The sequence below is a fragment of the Eubalaena glacialis genome, chromosome 13, assembly GCF_028564815.1.
Source record: "Eubalaena glacialis isolate mEubGla1 chromosome 13, mEubGla1.1.hap2.+ XY, whole genome shotgun sequence".
Lineage (NCBI taxonomy): Eukaryota > Metazoa > Chordata > Mammalia > Artiodactyla > Balaenidae > Eubalaena > Eubalaena glacialis.
The window spans coordinates 5,329,902-5,347,192 of record NC_083728.1 but is presented as its reverse complement, the minus strand read 5'-3'; the positions used below and the strand labels follow the sequence as shown (position 1 = coordinate 5,347,192).

The following is a 17,291-nucleotide window of genomic DNA, read 5'->3' as shown; positions in this document are numbered from 1 at the left end:
AAAACATGGCCTTAAGAATAAAATTAAATGTGCCATTGATCATTTCTGCCAGGATATATTAATAAAAGAAAATGCAGCTTTGTGATTTCCGTCACATCCTCGGTGGCTGAGGGGGACGGCAAAGACTCACCGTGCTTTGTAACATCCTGGCCACGGCGAGCTCATTCTGTGCTGGTGAAGCCGACGGGGCCGGCTGACTGCCAGAGGCTGGGCTGGGATCTGAAATGGACACCTCCTTGAGCCCTTCTGTCGGCGGGCGCTCGGGCTCATCCACAGAGTCAAGCTGTGCGGCTCTCAGTGCAGCTGACAATACCTGAACTTGAGCTGCAGGAAGAGAAGTTCCAAGAATTATAATACCTTTATTTGGTTTGTAGGGATTCACTCACAACAAGACAGGCTGGACGTGGACGCACCGCACAAGCCCTCCCCTTCCAGACGTCGGTCGCCCGGCGCGAGCTCTCACCGAGGTGATGATGTTTACGGCCGTTAACTTTATTCCAACTAAACGCCAGCCACACACAGAGCATCCAACCTGAACTCGAAAAGCCTCAGTTAGGAAAATCAGAGTTCAATTCCATCATCTTTCACAGAAAGACAACACGATGTTCCTGAACGCTGCTGTCTGGGAGGCCCAGCAACAGGGGGGGCATCCCCCATTTATAAACCAGGACGGCCGTTGCTCTGCCACACGCACACGCACACACACGCACGCGCGTGCTGGGATCAATCCATCCCCGTCCACACCGACGAGTGAAGACCGTGCTCACCCAGCCCCGAGCGCTACTCGTTCTTTCCGTCCACAGCACGGCTATTCGAGACCCTCCTAACAGTGAAGACGACATGGTTCACATGCCTTTCTGTAAAAACAAACTGATGTTTCCATGTCTCCAGCCTCCAAACACACACACACACACACACACACAATACTGCCTGCATCCTGTTTTCTACTAGTTCAATTCAACAAGAGTCCTTAAAACGTTTAGAGCTTGCAAGGGCTCCCCACTGGGCCCAGGGCAAGGTGCCTCCTCCTTAGTGCACCCGAGGCCCTTCCCAGGGGTCTGAGTGACATTTTCAGCCATGGCCAGTTCACAAATACCCAACGGGTAGTTTATTTCTCAATCTTTTGGGGTCCCAGATCCCTCTGAGTGCTGACGAAAGCTGCGGGTCCTTCCTTACAAAGAAATTAAGTCTGCATATGCACACAAGATTTTACAAACAACAACTTCAGGGAACTGGAAGGAACCTCTGAAACTCAACCCTCAACTTCTCGAGATGATGGAGTCCTGGCCGTCGCCTAAAGCCCGCGTCAAATGTCAGCTGCTCCGTGAGGTCTTCTCCCAGATGCTTCCTCCGCCCCCAGGAGGGACCACCTTCCTGCCCTGTGCGCCCACCCCTGCCCCAGCCCTAGCCACTCCCTATGCCGGGTGGTTGTTTCCATAATCCCCTCAACCAGACCCTAAGGGCTTCACGTGTGGGGCGTTACTGCCCCAGCACCCAGCCCGGGTCCAAGCACTGAACAATGCAGCTTTAGAAATGTGTTTTCCAAAAACAGACCTTTGTCTATAACAATTAGAAGCGATATGTTACATGTGCTCATTCCTTCAGCAAACACTGACTTAATTTCCTTTATAAATTTAAAGACAAAGAATAATCACAGGGCTAACTGGATTTTCACATTTCCTTTCCCGAAAGCTTCACAAATCTTTGCCCGGCAACAGCAGCAAGCGTTGTTTTTTTCCAATTTCCCCAACTCAAGGAAGAATACAAATATAGCCCTGTTTAGAGAAAGAAGAGGCATGATGATGGATATGGACCGCAAGGCCTGGCTCCCGGATCAGACACTCGGTGGGAACACTAGTCACAAAATGAAAAATACCCCAAAGAAGAAGTTGTGCTTTTCCTGGCTGTACACAGGCAAAAACCTTACGGTTTAGGTGAGTTAATAGGCTCCAAAAGGAGCACCATCCTTGGCTGTTCATAACTAGAAAGGGCACCGTAACACGGCAAGAGATAGAACCGTGTCCAAGGAGCGAATAAAATTTCCACCACTCCAGACACGCCCGAGAACTAGCCGCTTTTATCAGAGAACCGGTTCGCACAGCTGAAAAGCAAGGAGGCAAAACCCTGGCAGAGATCTGCAACAGCAGGATCCCGGTGTGAGGGCTGTGCGGAGACTGGGCCAGGCGCCCCCGTGGTGGGTGCGCAGGGTCGATCGAGGGAAGTACGCACACGTGGGCAGCCACACATGGGCCCGGGTGACACACAATCCAGAAAGATCCCCTTTTCTCTTTCATTACCGCGGACAACAGTTACCTTGCACATCTGGATCGTTCATCATATGCTCCTGCAAACCATCCAGGACTCTCTGAATCTCGCTCCTAGCCACACAGCTCCTATGCACAGCCTCAGGTGTGCCGCCACCTTCCTCCTGCGGGCCAGCCTCGCTCAGGAGCAGCTCTAAGTCCTTGCTTATGTCAGGGAGAGGAGTTCGCCAATAAAGGAAATTATTGAAAACGTCCTCAGGACTCCCTGGGCGGGCCCAGGAGTCTGGTCCAGGATGGCTGTTGACGGGGAGGTCGTTAACACTGGGGAGCTTCGTGGCCTCGGGGGAAAGCCTGGTCACCTCGGCTCCAGCCAAGACAGAGTCTTCCGTTGGGTTCTCCATCAGGCCACTGGAGGAGCTACCGACGCACGGGAAATTGCTGGTGTCCGTGGACGTGCCTTCCATGGGTAGAGCTGGCTCTGCCTGGCCCGGCTTTGTGGAACTAGTTTAAATTGAGGGAAGCAAATTTTTAGCACCGTGTAACAGACCGGAAGTAAAATGAAAACATCAGATCCCCATCCTTGCGAGGCCGGTCTTCCTCTCTACCTGGCTACCCAACCTCCCGTGTCTTCCGGTGCCGGAAGTTAATAACCTCACAGAGGATAAGAGGTCCAATCAGCGCCCTCTGCCCCACTGGGAGTATTACAAGCACTGAAAATGCCACAGGAAGGTTCACCCAATCCCTCCATTACGTGCAAGCGGTGCATTAGCCCTGGCTTCGGCGGGCACCCCTTCCGTGGCGAGATTTCATGCACTCACTGCTCGTCAGTACCTCCACCAGGGGGCAGGCATTAGAAAATAAAAGGTACTAGAGCTGCTAAGAACTGGCTATTTGAGAACCGCTTGGAAAGTCTTGATGAGGAAGATGTGGCACACAGGGCCTGACCTTCAGCAAGAACTCAATGAATTTTGGTGGAGAAAGATGGAGAGAAGGATGCACCAATCTTACGAAGCATCCGTGCCATCCGAGATGTGAATCACCTCCTCTCACACTGCTGAGGAGGAATATTCGCAATGGAGAGATGCTTGTAAAACTACCTCGAATGGCCTGCTTAGTACGTACCCATCGTCTTCTGAGGAAACAGGAAAAAACCCGAGATCAATCACTGGAACTTACTAGGAGAACAGTGTGGGCCTACTAACGGTGAGTCAGGAATGTCACCTTCATGTGCATGAAAAATCCTACGGCACAAAATTCTATTGGGGAGACTTCACATTTTCCCTGTATAAATTATCCAAAGAACTTCATTAATCAAAAAGTAAGAGAAAATTTTCTTTATAGGTTATTTAATCACGACTCTGAATGAATATTTTATCTAAATTTAGGAGACACAGTAGCTTCATTATTTATAACCCAGTAGTCATGTTTCAAAATCATTATTGCAATTACTTTTTGCTTCTTTACATAATTAAAGCTCTAATATTCCATCTTGCCCAGAAGGTCACTGTTACTAAAACTCCAGACAAGATAATTGCTAGAATTTTAGGTGGATGCTTGAGGTGAAGCCGGGATCCTGATAATTATCCCAGCCAAAACTTACCAGGCTGAGGACATGTTACCATGGCTGCCTGCACCCGGTGACCCGGAGGTGAAATCCGAGTCCAAATCCGGAGCCGGTGGTCGGATGCTCAGGGTGCCATCTTCTCGAATATAAAGGCCAGCCCTGGAGGGGTTGGCAAAGGTGAAGATGAAGGGGCCCAGGGACTCGAAGGCAGCCTGGCGCACCTGAAGCCAGAGAAGAAGGGCGCGGTGGACGCGGTGTCGGCCAGGTCTGATCCCAGGCTGAACAGATGGCTGATCACCAGACAATTCACCGTCCGCCACATTACGTCTAAGTAGATGTATTGCTTTCTAAGGCAGTCCCTAAGTTCCAAATAAACTATTTTTCAACAGAAAATCAGGAAAAATTTAGTGCCATCATGTAGTTTGTATGCTTCCAGAATATTAATTCTAAATCAAATAATTCCAGACTTTGTAAAGCATCTGAACGGACCTTATTAATCATTACGGGCATGTTTATGATCATAACAGAAAAGGTAACAATGCAGCTACAGCTCTCTCCGTCTCATTTCTCATTTCTGTGATATTCGTTTGCTATGAATGCCGAGCTGTGTGCCACTTTCTTACTACACACCAGGCTTCTGAGATTTTAGGTGCCCTAATAATCCTCACAAAGTCTAAATACGCCAATCCGTTACTGAAAAGACACAGTGCACGGTGCCAAGTCCAAAGCCACACCGAGGCCTGCGAGTGGCCGCACTCACCCATCGACAGGGGTCGCTGATCGGTGTGATTAAGAGCCGCGAGAGCCTGGCCCGGTGGCCCTCGGGGGATGTGTTGTGGGACACGGCCATGAAGCACTCCGCACAGGCTTTCCTCATCCCCCACGCATCGTCCGAGCAGAGCTCAAAAAACTTCGGGAGCTACCGAAGCAAACAAAACCATGCCACTCAGACTCGGTCACCCGAAGGAAGGGCAGACCTGTTTCAATGATGTAGTTAAGGCAGAGCCATAAGTTAATGACACAAAAGGGAACTAGATACGAGTCCAAAAGGAATCGTCTGAAACAAACAGAAATTAGGATAAGTAACTTCCTTTACCTCTTAATCCTAGTAAATGACTTCGTTCAATTCAACAGGATAATACAGAAAACCTCCCCCAAGGCTGAATGACTGATATGCGTTCTGTGGACTGTAGAGAAGAACTGTGCATGACTTTGAAATTGTGGCTTCCCAGCTAGCGGCCCCAGCCAGGCACCGCGGTCTTTGGCTGGGGCACTTAGTGGAAGAAGGCAGACTGTTAAAACCTGATAGCACCACAAATAGCTCCAGGCCACGGAACGCAACCTGTGTGCAGTGGAATGCAGTGGATGGCCATCACCCTGGATATACAGGGTTGTGAGTCCATTTACAAGTTCACGTCGGTCCTCCTCGGTGTGACCGTAAACGTGTGGCGCTTCAGTTAAACTAGTTGTGTTCCAGCCATACAGGCAGTACACCCTGTCACGTAAAAGTGGCAAGTGCTTACTTAGCACAGTTCTCTGGGGGCCTGGTACTGGGTGGGCAGTGGAGGAGCAAAGATGAACGTGATGGAGTGAAGGTCCCCGTCAGCAACACGGCAATGAGGCGTGGGGGGGGACATGCAAGTACTCTGAACAGAACGCCATGGAATGCTGAGAAGGGAGAAATCAGCTCTCTCTGACCCAGCGGGTAGGTGAGTCCAGGCAGGGAAGGAACTTGACAGAGGCAAATGCACACGCAAGCTGGGTGTGAAGTGTGAGCAGGGTCGCCTCTGGAAGGGGACGGGCAGTAATGAGCGGGGCAGGGAGGTGCACGAGAGCAGAGAGCTGCAAGGCCCTGAAGAGCCCCCCAGCTGCCTGGTGACGTGGTTCTCCAGACTGCCGTGCTGAGAGTCACCAGGGACTTCAGCGAAAATACAGACCCTGGCTGTGCCCCCTTTCGCCCTCCCTGCGATTCAGATGCATGACCGAAGGTCAGGGCGGCGTTCAGACCCGAGGGAGGTGACTGGAGGTGAGGCAGGAAAGATACTTGTGAAGGGAACTGAGGGGTCAACAAGGGTCTGGATTTTAATCTGTAAACCAAGAAAACAATCCCCCGGGTTCTGAAACCCAGGAGCAGTGTTCTAGAAAGAGCAGTCAAGAAGGGACAGAGAGTGGCTTAGACAGTGAGAAGAGACCGGGGGAAAGTGACCAGTGAGGAAGCGGCAGCAGAAGAGCCCCCAGGAAAGAGGACGGGGGCTGCTCCCGCTCCATCCCACACACCAGCTGCCTGAGGCTTAGAACACATGTTAGCTTCAGGAGTCAAGAAACCTGAAACCAGTGGATGCAAAACTGAGCTGCCATTCCAAAGTAACAGACTCATAAATACAAAACTTCACCACTAATTTCAAAAGTGCCCTAGGAAGTGCATCAGCAAGTACAGTTGGCAAAACGTCACATACCAAAAATTTCTCAGTGGCTTCTTGTCCAACAGCATGACAAATATCACCAAAATTTGTGGCGTATACCTTAAAAAGGCAAAAGGCATACTCATTATTCTCAGATTTCCTTTTGTCTTAACAAATTGTGAAAACTAACAAGCAGGAGCCTTGAGAGCAACGACTCCTCTGGTCGGGCGGCGAACCAGCACTTACCGAGCCCGGTGCCTCCACTGCACTGGAAGCAGAAGATGTACAATAGAGCACCACACGCTAGGACGCTGTGGCTCCTAATCATCTCAATACATAATGCTTTTGGTTAGCACTAGAGCAAAGGAGACCCTTAAGGTTCTCTGCATGGTAAATGAGACCGAGCTCCTTGCCTCTGCATCACGAGGGGAGACCACAGGGAAGGTGGGCAGCTGCACAGCAAGGTGGGTGGTGAGGCTGCTCGGGGAGGGGGTTGGCAATGGTCTTCAGAAGGAAGAATATGACAACCGAGTGATGAGCAATAAACGGGGAGGGCAGTGCAGGGGGTGCAGTTGGAAGGTATAGCAAACACGCGAGGGTCCTGGAGCCAGTCAGCCCCAGTGATGAAAGGCCTTGCACGCCTGGGCCCCGGCATTGAAGCACAAGCCAGCAATGTCTCTTCCTCCTGTGCCCGAGAGGATTACCCTCACGGAGCCTAACCCTATGTCTCCACAGATGCCCCGATGGCAGGGAAAACTGGCAACAGTGTTCACTGTTTTCCTTACACAGTTCACACTGGCCACATTTTTCATCCAGACTGTCTACTGAGGAAGTCCAGGCACTTTAAAGGAATCAATTTTGAATCTTTTTTAACTTTTTGAATTTTTCAAGTTTTGAAACTGCACGTTCCCACCTTCCGAACTTGAGCGAGCTTCCCATCACCACACAGCTCGCAGAACTGAGGCAGCAGCAGGCGTTCAACTGTGCTCTTGCTCAGCACCGATGCCAGCTTGCAGATTATCTACAAATAACAAGAAAACTTGGGTCACTTGGAATACCAAAGCATAAATGTCCACGTATCACTAACTGGATTCCGAAAGCTAATATTAAAAATATTGCCAAAATACCCAAGAGGTCAAAACAGAGAACACCTTCTTTTGCATTTTGTCAAGTTATATCAATAGAAGGCCAACCGTTTTCAAGTTTTACTCAGATATGGTTTGTCTAAAGCTGAAGAGTTACCATTTGCCAGGTGCCGGCCATGTGCCTGACACGTGAATGAACAATTTACGTGCATTACCTCTTTCACGTTCCTCAAACCCTATGACATGAGTATCATTTATCTTCATTTTTCCAGATAAGGAAACCAACGCTCAAAGAGGTTAAGTCATGTTACCAAAACCAAAGAGTAGTGAGGTGGGACATACAGTAACAGCTGGACAAAGCATAAAAGACGGCTCACAGGCGATCACTGAAGACCAACCAAACGCTGGTGGGGACTAAAGGGAAGCAGACCCTTGAGAGGGGAAACCACACTGGGTACAACATGCACTGCTTGCTGCTGCCCTTCTGCCTAGGGCATCCTTCATTCTGTACAGCCACACGGGGTAGCTGGACTTCCAAGTAAAAGCTACTGTTTTACTGGCTTGAGAAGTCAGAGGACAGAGACAGAGGTGGCCAGGGAGGCTGGAAAGTGAGGGTAGAAATCCTGGGAGGGAGGGAAGGATGGAGGGAGGGAGCTAAAGAAGGGAGAGCCCCCACCTCCGATTAAATCCTACTCTTATCCTTGGCTGATCTCAGCACCACGTGGGCACAGGGGAGATGGTGAGTTTCACAGAGCAAAGCAATAGCTTGAAGGCAGAAGGAGCTGTGTGGTTTCAGCTGCTGAGAAGTGCAAAGGAAACAGAATCTGAACTGTTTGCTAGAACAAAGTCAACACTCTTCAGAGGAAAAACACAGAATCCAGAGTTTCTGCAATGTTTCAGCAAGAAGATATATTAGTCACAGACATGAGAACAAATGGGAAAATGTGACTTATATTCAAGAAAAATCTCAATCAGTAGAAACAAATCCACAGAAGATCCAGATGTCAGAATTAGCAGACTTTAAAAGGACTTTAAAGAGCTATTATAAATATGTTCAAGAACTAAAAGGAAAATAGAGTCATAACAAATGAACAGATAGGAAATCTCACCAAAGAAATGGAAACTATAAAAAACAATCAAGACTTCTGGTAATAACACAGTAGCTTGGTCAGACCTATGCTCTTACAGATAACAATTACAGAATCTTGAAAAAATCATAGAAAAACAATCATTTAAGAGTACTGGAGAGCAACCAAAAGGCAGAAACTGGAGCGGAGGCCGTCCTTAAAAGATGAACTGCAACAGGAGAAAGTTGCAAGTAAGGTCCAAAATCTGTGTCTATACTTTGCTGAGATCTTTGGCTGCTGCTAAACTACACATATATGGGGAGACCCCAGGGACCCAGCAGAAAAGCAGCAGCCATAAACTAAACAAACTGAGCAGAGGCATCAGCTGCTGCTCACCACAAAGGAGACAGCTGGGAGTTGGAGATCAGACAAGATTACTGCCTGCTATGTAAAAAATCACTTTAGAGAAATAAAACAGAATCCAGAATCTCTGTAGTGTATCATTTTTAATGTCCAGTATTCAATTAAAAATAACTATGTATTAACAGGAAAAAGTGACCCATAATAAAGAAAAAAGCAATCAACGGAAATCAACACCAAGATGATCCAAATGTTGCAACCACCAGACAATCACTTTCAAGGAGTTTTTATAAATATATTCAGGGATGAGAAGAAAATACAAGCATAAAGAACATATAGGGAATCTCTACATCATAGAGCTATATAAACTTTAAAAAAAGGTCAAAATGGGGACTTCCCTGGTGGTCCAGTGGTAAAGAATCCGCCTTCCAATCCAGGGGATGCAGGTTCGATCCCTGATCAGGGAACTACGATCCCACGTGCCGTGGGGCAACTAAGCCCACACGCCGCAACTGCTGAACCCACGCGCTCTGGAACCCGTGCGCCACAACTAGAGAATCTGTGCACCACAATGAAAGATCCCGCCTGCCACAATGAAAGATCCCGCACGCCGCAACTAAGACCCAATGTAGCCATAAATAAAAAAATTAATTAATTAATTAATTAGTATATTTTTTAAAAGGTCAAAATGGAAACTCTAGAGCTGAAAACCACAATAACTGAAATAAAAAATTTAATGGATAGGGCTAATAGCAGATTGGAGATGACAAAAAGAGTCATCGAACTTAAAAATAGATCAATGAAGATCACTAAATCTGAACATCAGAGACAAAAATTGCTTAAAAAAACAAAATAAACAAACAAACAAACAAAAACAGAACCTCAAAGACCTATTGTTGGGACAATATCAAGGGTCCCAACTTTATAAGGCCCGGACTGAAGAGAAAGAGAGAAAAAAAGCACCTAAAGTAACAACAGCCAAAAACTGCCCAAATTAAGTGAAGGGCATCAGTACACATATCCAAGGAGTTTAATAAATGCAAAGCAGGATAAGCATTCACTCTGCAAAAATAAGGAGAAAAATCTCAAGAGCAGAGAGAGAAAAAAGGATATTTTCTACACAGGAGTACGATATGAATGACAGCTGACTTCCCCAGGAGACAAGAGGATGATATCTTTAAAGTGCTGCAAGGAAAAACAAAAACAAACCTCAATTCTATATCCAGTAAAACTATCATCCAAAAATGAAGGCAAAATAAAGACATTTTCCGATTAAAACTGGGAGATTTCATCAGCAGCCAACCAAATTAAAAAAAAGTATTAAAGGAAGTTCTTCAGGCTGCAGGGAAATGATACCAGATGGAAACTCAGACCTAGGAAAGGAAGCAAGAGCACCAAAAATGGTAAAAATGTGGGTATAAAGGGCTATGCGTTTTTTCTCTTTTCTTACTTTCTCCCAGAGATAGAATTGTTCAAATCTAAAATTATAATACCGTATTACCAGGATCATCATGTAATGTACATGTCATAATGTATATGACAACCACAGCACGGGGCGGGGGGGGTGAGGGGAACTACGATGTTGCAAGGTCCTACATTTTTGAAAATCCTCAATAGAGAAATTAAAGTGCAGTATACAAAAATATCCAATTAGCCCGAGAAAAGGCAGGAAATAACAGAAGAATAAATGACACAAATGGAAAAACAAATAACAAAATGGCAGAATTAAATTCAAATATATCAATAATTACATTAAACATAAATGGAATAAACACTCCAATTAAAAGGCAGAAACTATCAGACTGGCTATAAAAGGAAGACCAAACTCTATGCTAATGAAAGCAGGAGCATTTTAAATGTAAAGACGTATAAGGTTTTGAGTAAAGAGATGTAAACAAATATACTATGAATATAGTAAGCATAAGAATGCTGGAGTGGTTATAGTAATATCACAGTGGACTACAAGATACAGATTGCTACCAGTGATAAAGAAAGTCACTTCTTAGTAAAAGAGTCAACACATCACAAAGATATAAACGTTAAATGTGTAGCTTTAAACCCTTAAAGTAGACAAGAAGGTAGGCTGAAAAATATTAAGCTTCCTCCTTAAGAAACTGGAAAACTACAAGCAAATTGAACTCAAGTAAGTAGAAGGAAGGAAATAATAAACAGTAGAAATTACCAGTATCATAAATGAAAGGGATAAAACTACAGATCTTCCAGACATTAAAGGGGTAAGGGAATATTGTAAGCAACTTTATCCCAACAACTTGATAAATTAACAACTTAGATGAAATTAATAAATTCCCTAAAATATACAACTTACCCAATAACCCAGGTGAAATAACAAGTCTGAATAGCCCATATCTATGTTGAATCTGTTATCAAAAACCACCTCACAAAGAAAACCCTAGAACCAGAGGTTTTACTGCTGAATTCTAACAAATATTTAAGGGAAAAATAACACCAATCTTACACAAAATCTTTCAGAAAATAGAAGAGCAGGGAATACTTCCCAACTCATTTTTTGAAGCCAGAATAACCCTGATTCTAAAACCTGACAAAAACATACAGGAAAAGAAAATTGCTTACAATAGTCCGCTTGAATATAGATGTGAAAATCTCAACAAAATGTCAGCAAATAATGGAAAAGGGAATGCTCTTCACAGTAGAATGACAGCTGGAATCATCAGTGGACGCTAATACTAGTGGGTGAAAGTTTGATGAACAGCAAACTTGTGTAGCTGCAAAGTAACTCCCCTTATTATGTCCAGAGGGGAAAAGCTGTGCAGAGAAACTTGGCAGACAACACCTCTGTCTAAGTCACCAGAGTTAACATCATCAATATCAGGACGAACTGAAGTCCTGGGCCTCCTAACGTGACACATAAGGACACAACATTACTTCAAGGGCATCCCGCCAGAAATGCAGAGCCTGAATCTAGTCATGAGGAAACATAGGACAAACCTAAATTGGGAGACGTTCCACCAAAGCAACTGGCCTGTCCTCTTCCAACATGTTAATGTTAACAAAATTCAGAGAAAGACTCAAGATCTGCCCCAGGTTCAAGGAGACAGAGGAGATGTGACAATTCAGTGCAATGTGTGATCCTGGACAAACGACAATATTTGAACATGAACCATGGATGAGATATTAGTATTGTATCAGGGTTAAAATTCCTGATTTTGATCAGTGTACTATGGTTGTTTAGGAGAGAATTTCCTTGTTTTTAAAAAGGAAATATGCACTGAAGTATTTAGGAGTAAAGGGGCACAATGTCTCCAATTTACTCTCAAATGGCTCAGAAAAATATACGCACATATGTGTATGTATATATCTGTGTGTGTGCGCAGATGTGTAAAGAGAGAGGATGTGATTAAACAAACAGAGGTAAGTATAAACCACTGGAGAAGTGGGATAAAGTGTGTACAGGAGTTCACTCCTGCAACTTTTCTACAAGCTTGAAATTAAGACAGAATGAAAAATTACCCCCAAAAATGTTTAAAGAACTCTCCCATCCCCCCTCCAAAAAAAAGAAAAAGGGAAGAAGAAAGGAAAGAAGGAAGGACTTCCCATCCCTGAGGTCTGCTCTGCCCACTGCACTGCACTGCCTTTTTTTTTTTTTTTTTTTTTTAAACAGCAGAGCAAGCTCCTGGTTAGCAGTTCACCCACTATTGTACTTGGAATCTGCACATAGCAGACAAGAGGGAAAAGAGAACCAACTGGGGTGGGGGAAGAGGAAACTATCCCCACAACACAAATGAGGAAAAGGCTGTGTCTTCCGAATTTAGAAGACACGTATTTCTGATCTGATGCTCGGCAGAACTGCATAGAGTGACAGCCACATAAATGAGCCGCGAGGCTTCGTATCCAGGGTAACGGGCAACTAAAGAGGGCCCGGCATCTCCATCCACCCTCTCCATCTGCCACGCCCACACGACCTTATTACTACCCGTGTGCAACAAATCCAGAATCGTTAAAAAGTCAGCACACCGAGTGACAAGAAATGACATTCCCGTGGCCCTGGGAACCACTTGTATGCAATGACGATCTTCGCTCGGTTGCTGGGAGCCAACTATTCTTTATAGCACACAACCACAACATTCTTTTTAAATAAATGCACAAATAAAAATGAGCTCAAAACTAGGAATGACAACAAAAAATGAGGAAGCCTTAATGTGAAAACGTGTTGTGAGAGAAAAATAGGCTTCTGACAATTAGTTATAATCTCAGAATGCTAATGGCCTTCCTGCAAGCGAGAGGAATTATAATTGGTCTCCGGTGGCCTGTTTATGCTGTCTAGATATAATTACAGGATACAGAGCTTCCAGGTTTTACCAATTCATTCATTCAACAACTAACATTTATTTAGTACTGACTCTGGGCCTGGCACTGTGCTGGGTGCCGAGGGCAGAAAGACACCTGTTGTTTAAGAAGCGGACTATTTTGAAGGAGAAATAAACAAACAAATGAAGTTCGCAGTTCGATTGCTAAATGACAGAAGACAGATATGAACCAAGCCTCCGGGATGCGTGAAGGAGGGAGTCGCTAATGTCGCCTGGCATATTAGACAGACTTCACAGAACAAACCGCATTTATCTGAGAAACCAGGACATAAGAAACCAACACATAATACACATAACCTGCACTGCATAACTCAATTTTAAAATGCCCAGGACATGTCCAGTTGGCTAGCTCCGATTCTCTCAATCATGTATACGCTAGGGTTGCTGGCATCAGAATCGACTGATTGTAACTTCCAAAGGGAATGCAAAGGCTAACGAATAGATGCACATTTTGTCTATAGACGCACGCCGTTTCCTCGGAGCAAGAAGCAATTCCTTCAAAACGGCACTGTTCCGAGAGTGTGTGCTTATGGACATATGGACGTAGCAACATTCACACCATATGGCTGCAAAGAAAGCCCAAAATACAAGGGCATCGGAGCAGTGCAATTTGCTTCTTTTCTCACCTGTCACCTCCTCACACATACATGTTGGTAGCCACAGTGTTTGGGGTGTCACTCAGATCAGCTAAATGAAAGCGCTGTCCTCCTGGGGAAGCTCTGCCAATCCCACACGTGGCCTCTGCCCCTTGAAGAATGAAATCCACTCCCTATCGTACTGTCATTCCCGAGCTGAAAAGAGAACAGCACCCTCTGTACTCCAGGACTCTGGGGGCCCAAGGAGTGAGACCCCCTCCAAGACTCCTTGACCTCCAGGAAATAAGGGAAGACAGAACAGCTTCTGGGTCTGACCCAAGCACACACGGGCCAGGCAAGGAGCCTCAAATCCTGCTTCCCTTGGGGCCCTAAGGGAGGAGAAGTGGCAATCTTCCAGAAGTGCCCTGAAACGCAGATGTGCCTCTACCTGGGGAGGGTTCAAGACCATTTCTGTTCTTTGCAGCCACATTTACAAGCTTGCACATTTCAAGTAATGAAATCGGCAACCCACTTTGAATAAAAAGTACAATTTATGTGAACTAATTTGTTCTGCAAGTGAAATGTGAAGAGAGCTTTTTGAAGACTTGTTATATTTTCCAAATATTTTCACCAAAAGAAAAGAAGAATATTGCTGACAAGAATGGAGTGGTTGGAAACAAAACAAAATAAAAATCATGCAAAAACGCCTTTAAAATTATTTGTCATGGTATTTGGCAGTCTTTAGGGATAAGATATTTGGTTGTCAGTTGTAGCTTTGGAAACTAGCCTAACCAACTTTCAAATGAAAAAGAAGATCTAGTTGGCAAAGTTTACCGCTCAACTGCCAAATATCCCAACTAAATGATATTATCCAGGTTCATTCTGCAAAATGAATTTAATTTCTTACAGGGAAACTTGAAATTTATCAAAGAACCTTGGAGAATTTGAATTTTAATAATCAATTATTCTTCAGCCTGATTCATCTTATAAACATATGGAATATGCAAAAAATTAAATTAGTTAAAAAAGCCAGACCTTTAACTCATAGTTGAAGACAACTTTTACATAAATGAAGAATAATGACCAAATGTTCTGATGCTGTATTACAAATTTTTAGCTCCATGGTGTATAATGTTTCCACTTTGAAAAAGAAAAGAATTCCTTTTTCGAACATCATTCTTTCTCAACCAAGAAAACAACTATATCTTATTGTACTCACAATTAAGGCTTAAGATTTTGTAAATGCTTATGTATTCTCCTAAAATGCTGGAGCATTCCTGGAGCTGTTTAGTTCTGTGACGCCAACACAAAGGGCCGGGCGGTGCAGCAACGCCTGCCTCGGTCCCTGGGGAGGCAGCAGCAGCCACGGAACACAAGGTGGCCTTGGATGACCTTCCCCTGACCCACGAAGGAGAAGCCCGAGGACAAGCTGGGGTCTCGGTCTAAGGGCAGCATGTGAAGGCCAGCACTGGCTCGTCAACAGCTAGTTTGTGAACAAGGGTTCCAGAAGCAAGTAGAAAGTCCTTGCTTGTATAATCACTTCATAATGGGTACAGAATCCTACAAACCCAAGGATACCACAAAATTAACTACTAAAAGTAGAAGACATTCAGTACTTACACTCTTCCTTTCATCGTACACCTTTAACTGACAAGAGCACAGAGACTTGAACACAGCATTTCCCAAACTGCTGTAAAAGTGATGGCCACATTCTTCAGATAGACTCTCTCTTATTTGCTGACATACCTAGTTTAGTCTCATCTTAACTTACAAAACAGACACACATGTCCATTAGATTTCTTTTTTAATTGTCCAAGTACCACCTAAAAGCATCTCCCATACCACACTCGGTTCCTTACTTTGGGAAACAGGGTCCACGACCCAAGCTGGCTCAAGGCTTTACCTAATAAATCTCAGCATCTTGCCCAGCAGAAGTCCATGCCAGCTGCCTCACCTCCGCCCGAATCACTCTGATTTCCCAAGCTTTGCCTTCCTGAAACAATTGGATATAAGGATAATCACTTCCAGGACAAGCTTGGATCTGAACTGAGAACTTCCTCTGACGGAGGCCACCCCACCAGCTGCCTTGTTTATGGGAACAGTGCTGCTCAGCACTGAACGCACGTGACGCTTCACGTCCCGCACACGCCAAGTTGTGGGACAGTCTGCCGAGGCTCGGGGCTGTCACTCCCCAAAGGACTTACGCTCACGGCTTCTGCTCTGTACTCATCATCACTGTCAGGGGCAGGGAGCGCCAGCAGGACTGGACACACTTTGCTTTCAATATCGTGCTGGAAAATTAGATCTTGTTCCAGAAGAATCAACAGCACCTCCTGACTTGATTTTCTAACCTGGAAGAGGCCAAAGGGGAAACACAGAATGAGCCAACGTGCTTTCAGGATCAAGACCAAACTCCCTACGGTGAGTGCCAGGCCGGCCCCTGCCTCCTTCCCCCGCCCCCGCCCGCCCCACCACACGGATCTTCTGGCCCTTGGGTCACTTCCTCCCCCAGGCCTTAGATGAGGCCGCCAACGGCACCGACTGTTCCTCTGCGCTCAGGCCACACATCCCGTTCCCCACTCGGGTCGGGTTCCCCATCTACACTCTGACGGCGTAACCAGGCTTGCACTTTGCCTTCACAACGCCTACCCCAGATTTCTATATACACACACACACACACACACATATGCATTTTTCCTGTATGATGACACGTTGCTGTCTGTCTTCCCACCGCAGAGAGTGAACTTGGAGAGTGGGTACCACACAGGCAGGGGGTGGGAAAACGCGGCGCTGTCCTCCCGACACTCTGTAAAGCCCGGGCGGGGAGGACCTGCCCTACGAGGCGGGACACACGCACAAAGGCTCCCGGGGCCAGAGACGGAAGCTGGGGCGCTGCCTGCTCCTCACCGCCTGCACCGGGTGAGCGACCGCCAGAGCTCGAGGGCTCCTAAGAGGCTAGAGAGAGAACGTTTTGGGGAAGTGAAGGCACAGGAAATTCCAATTTGTAGAGCAAGTAATGAGACTGGCAGCTCATCGCAGTGATGGGGAGGCAGGAGAATAGCAACGGGACCCAGAAACGTGCAGGCAGAGTCGCAGGTGATTAGACAGGAACTGGTTATGAAGAGGCGAGCCTGGGAGACTGGAACCCCGGAGGCCTGCCAGCAGAAAAGTTTCTGAACGGGTGTTGTTGTTCTAAGCCACCCAGTTTGTGGTACTTTGTTCTGGCAGCCCCAGGAGACTAACACCGCAAGCAGGAAAAGGGGAGAGGACAGCGTGCTCATGAGCAGAGAGATGAGCTCTGGGGAGAAGTCCCGGGTGACAGCATGGGGGCGGCGGGTGGATGGCGGAGTGCGAGCCTGAAGGGCGAGCGAGGCTGGAGTGGGAAAGGCTTCCAGGTCCCACTAAGACTTCTGGTAGCTACTCCGGCACCGTGGGAGCCCCAGGGTGGAAAAGCAGAGGAGCGACAAGATCGTCTTGGCCTCAGTGAGGTTGACAGTTTAGAAACCTCGAAGGGTTCTAAATGCTGAGAGCAGGCAAGGGGCTCCTGCGCAGCGACGCTTCCGGCTGTGACCAGGCATGGGCTTGGGGGCAGGGGACAGAGAGGAGAGGGGGTCCCTGCACGCATGTG

At 46.3% G+C, this 17,291-nt stretch overlaps 1 protein-coding gene across 1 annotated transcript in view; it reads right to left on the bottom strand.

The window, feature by feature from the left end:
- The window catches only part of LOC133104109 (putative serine/threonine-protein phosphatase 4 regulatory subunit 1-like), a 58,143-nt gene that overhangs the window by 297 nt on the left and 40,555 nt on the right, over positions 1-17,291 (bottom strand). Inside the window, exons 7-13 of the mRNA XM_061209788.1 lie at positions 15,868-16,014; positions 7,144-7,251; positions 6,285-6,350; positions 4,589-4,747; positions 3,865-4,049; positions 2,314-2,765; positions 131-324 (exon numbers count right to left, since the gene is read on the bottom strand). Of these exons, the coding sequence (XP_061065771.1) occupies positions 131-324; positions 2,314-2,765; positions 3,865-4,049; positions 4,589-4,747; positions 6,285-6,350; positions 7,144-7,251; positions 15,868-16,014 (1,311 nt within the window). The remainder of the gene's footprint in view (positions 1-130; positions 325-2,313; positions 2,766-3,864; positions 4,050-4,588; positions 4,748-6,284; positions 6,351-7,143; positions 7,252-15,867; positions 16,015-17,291) is intronic.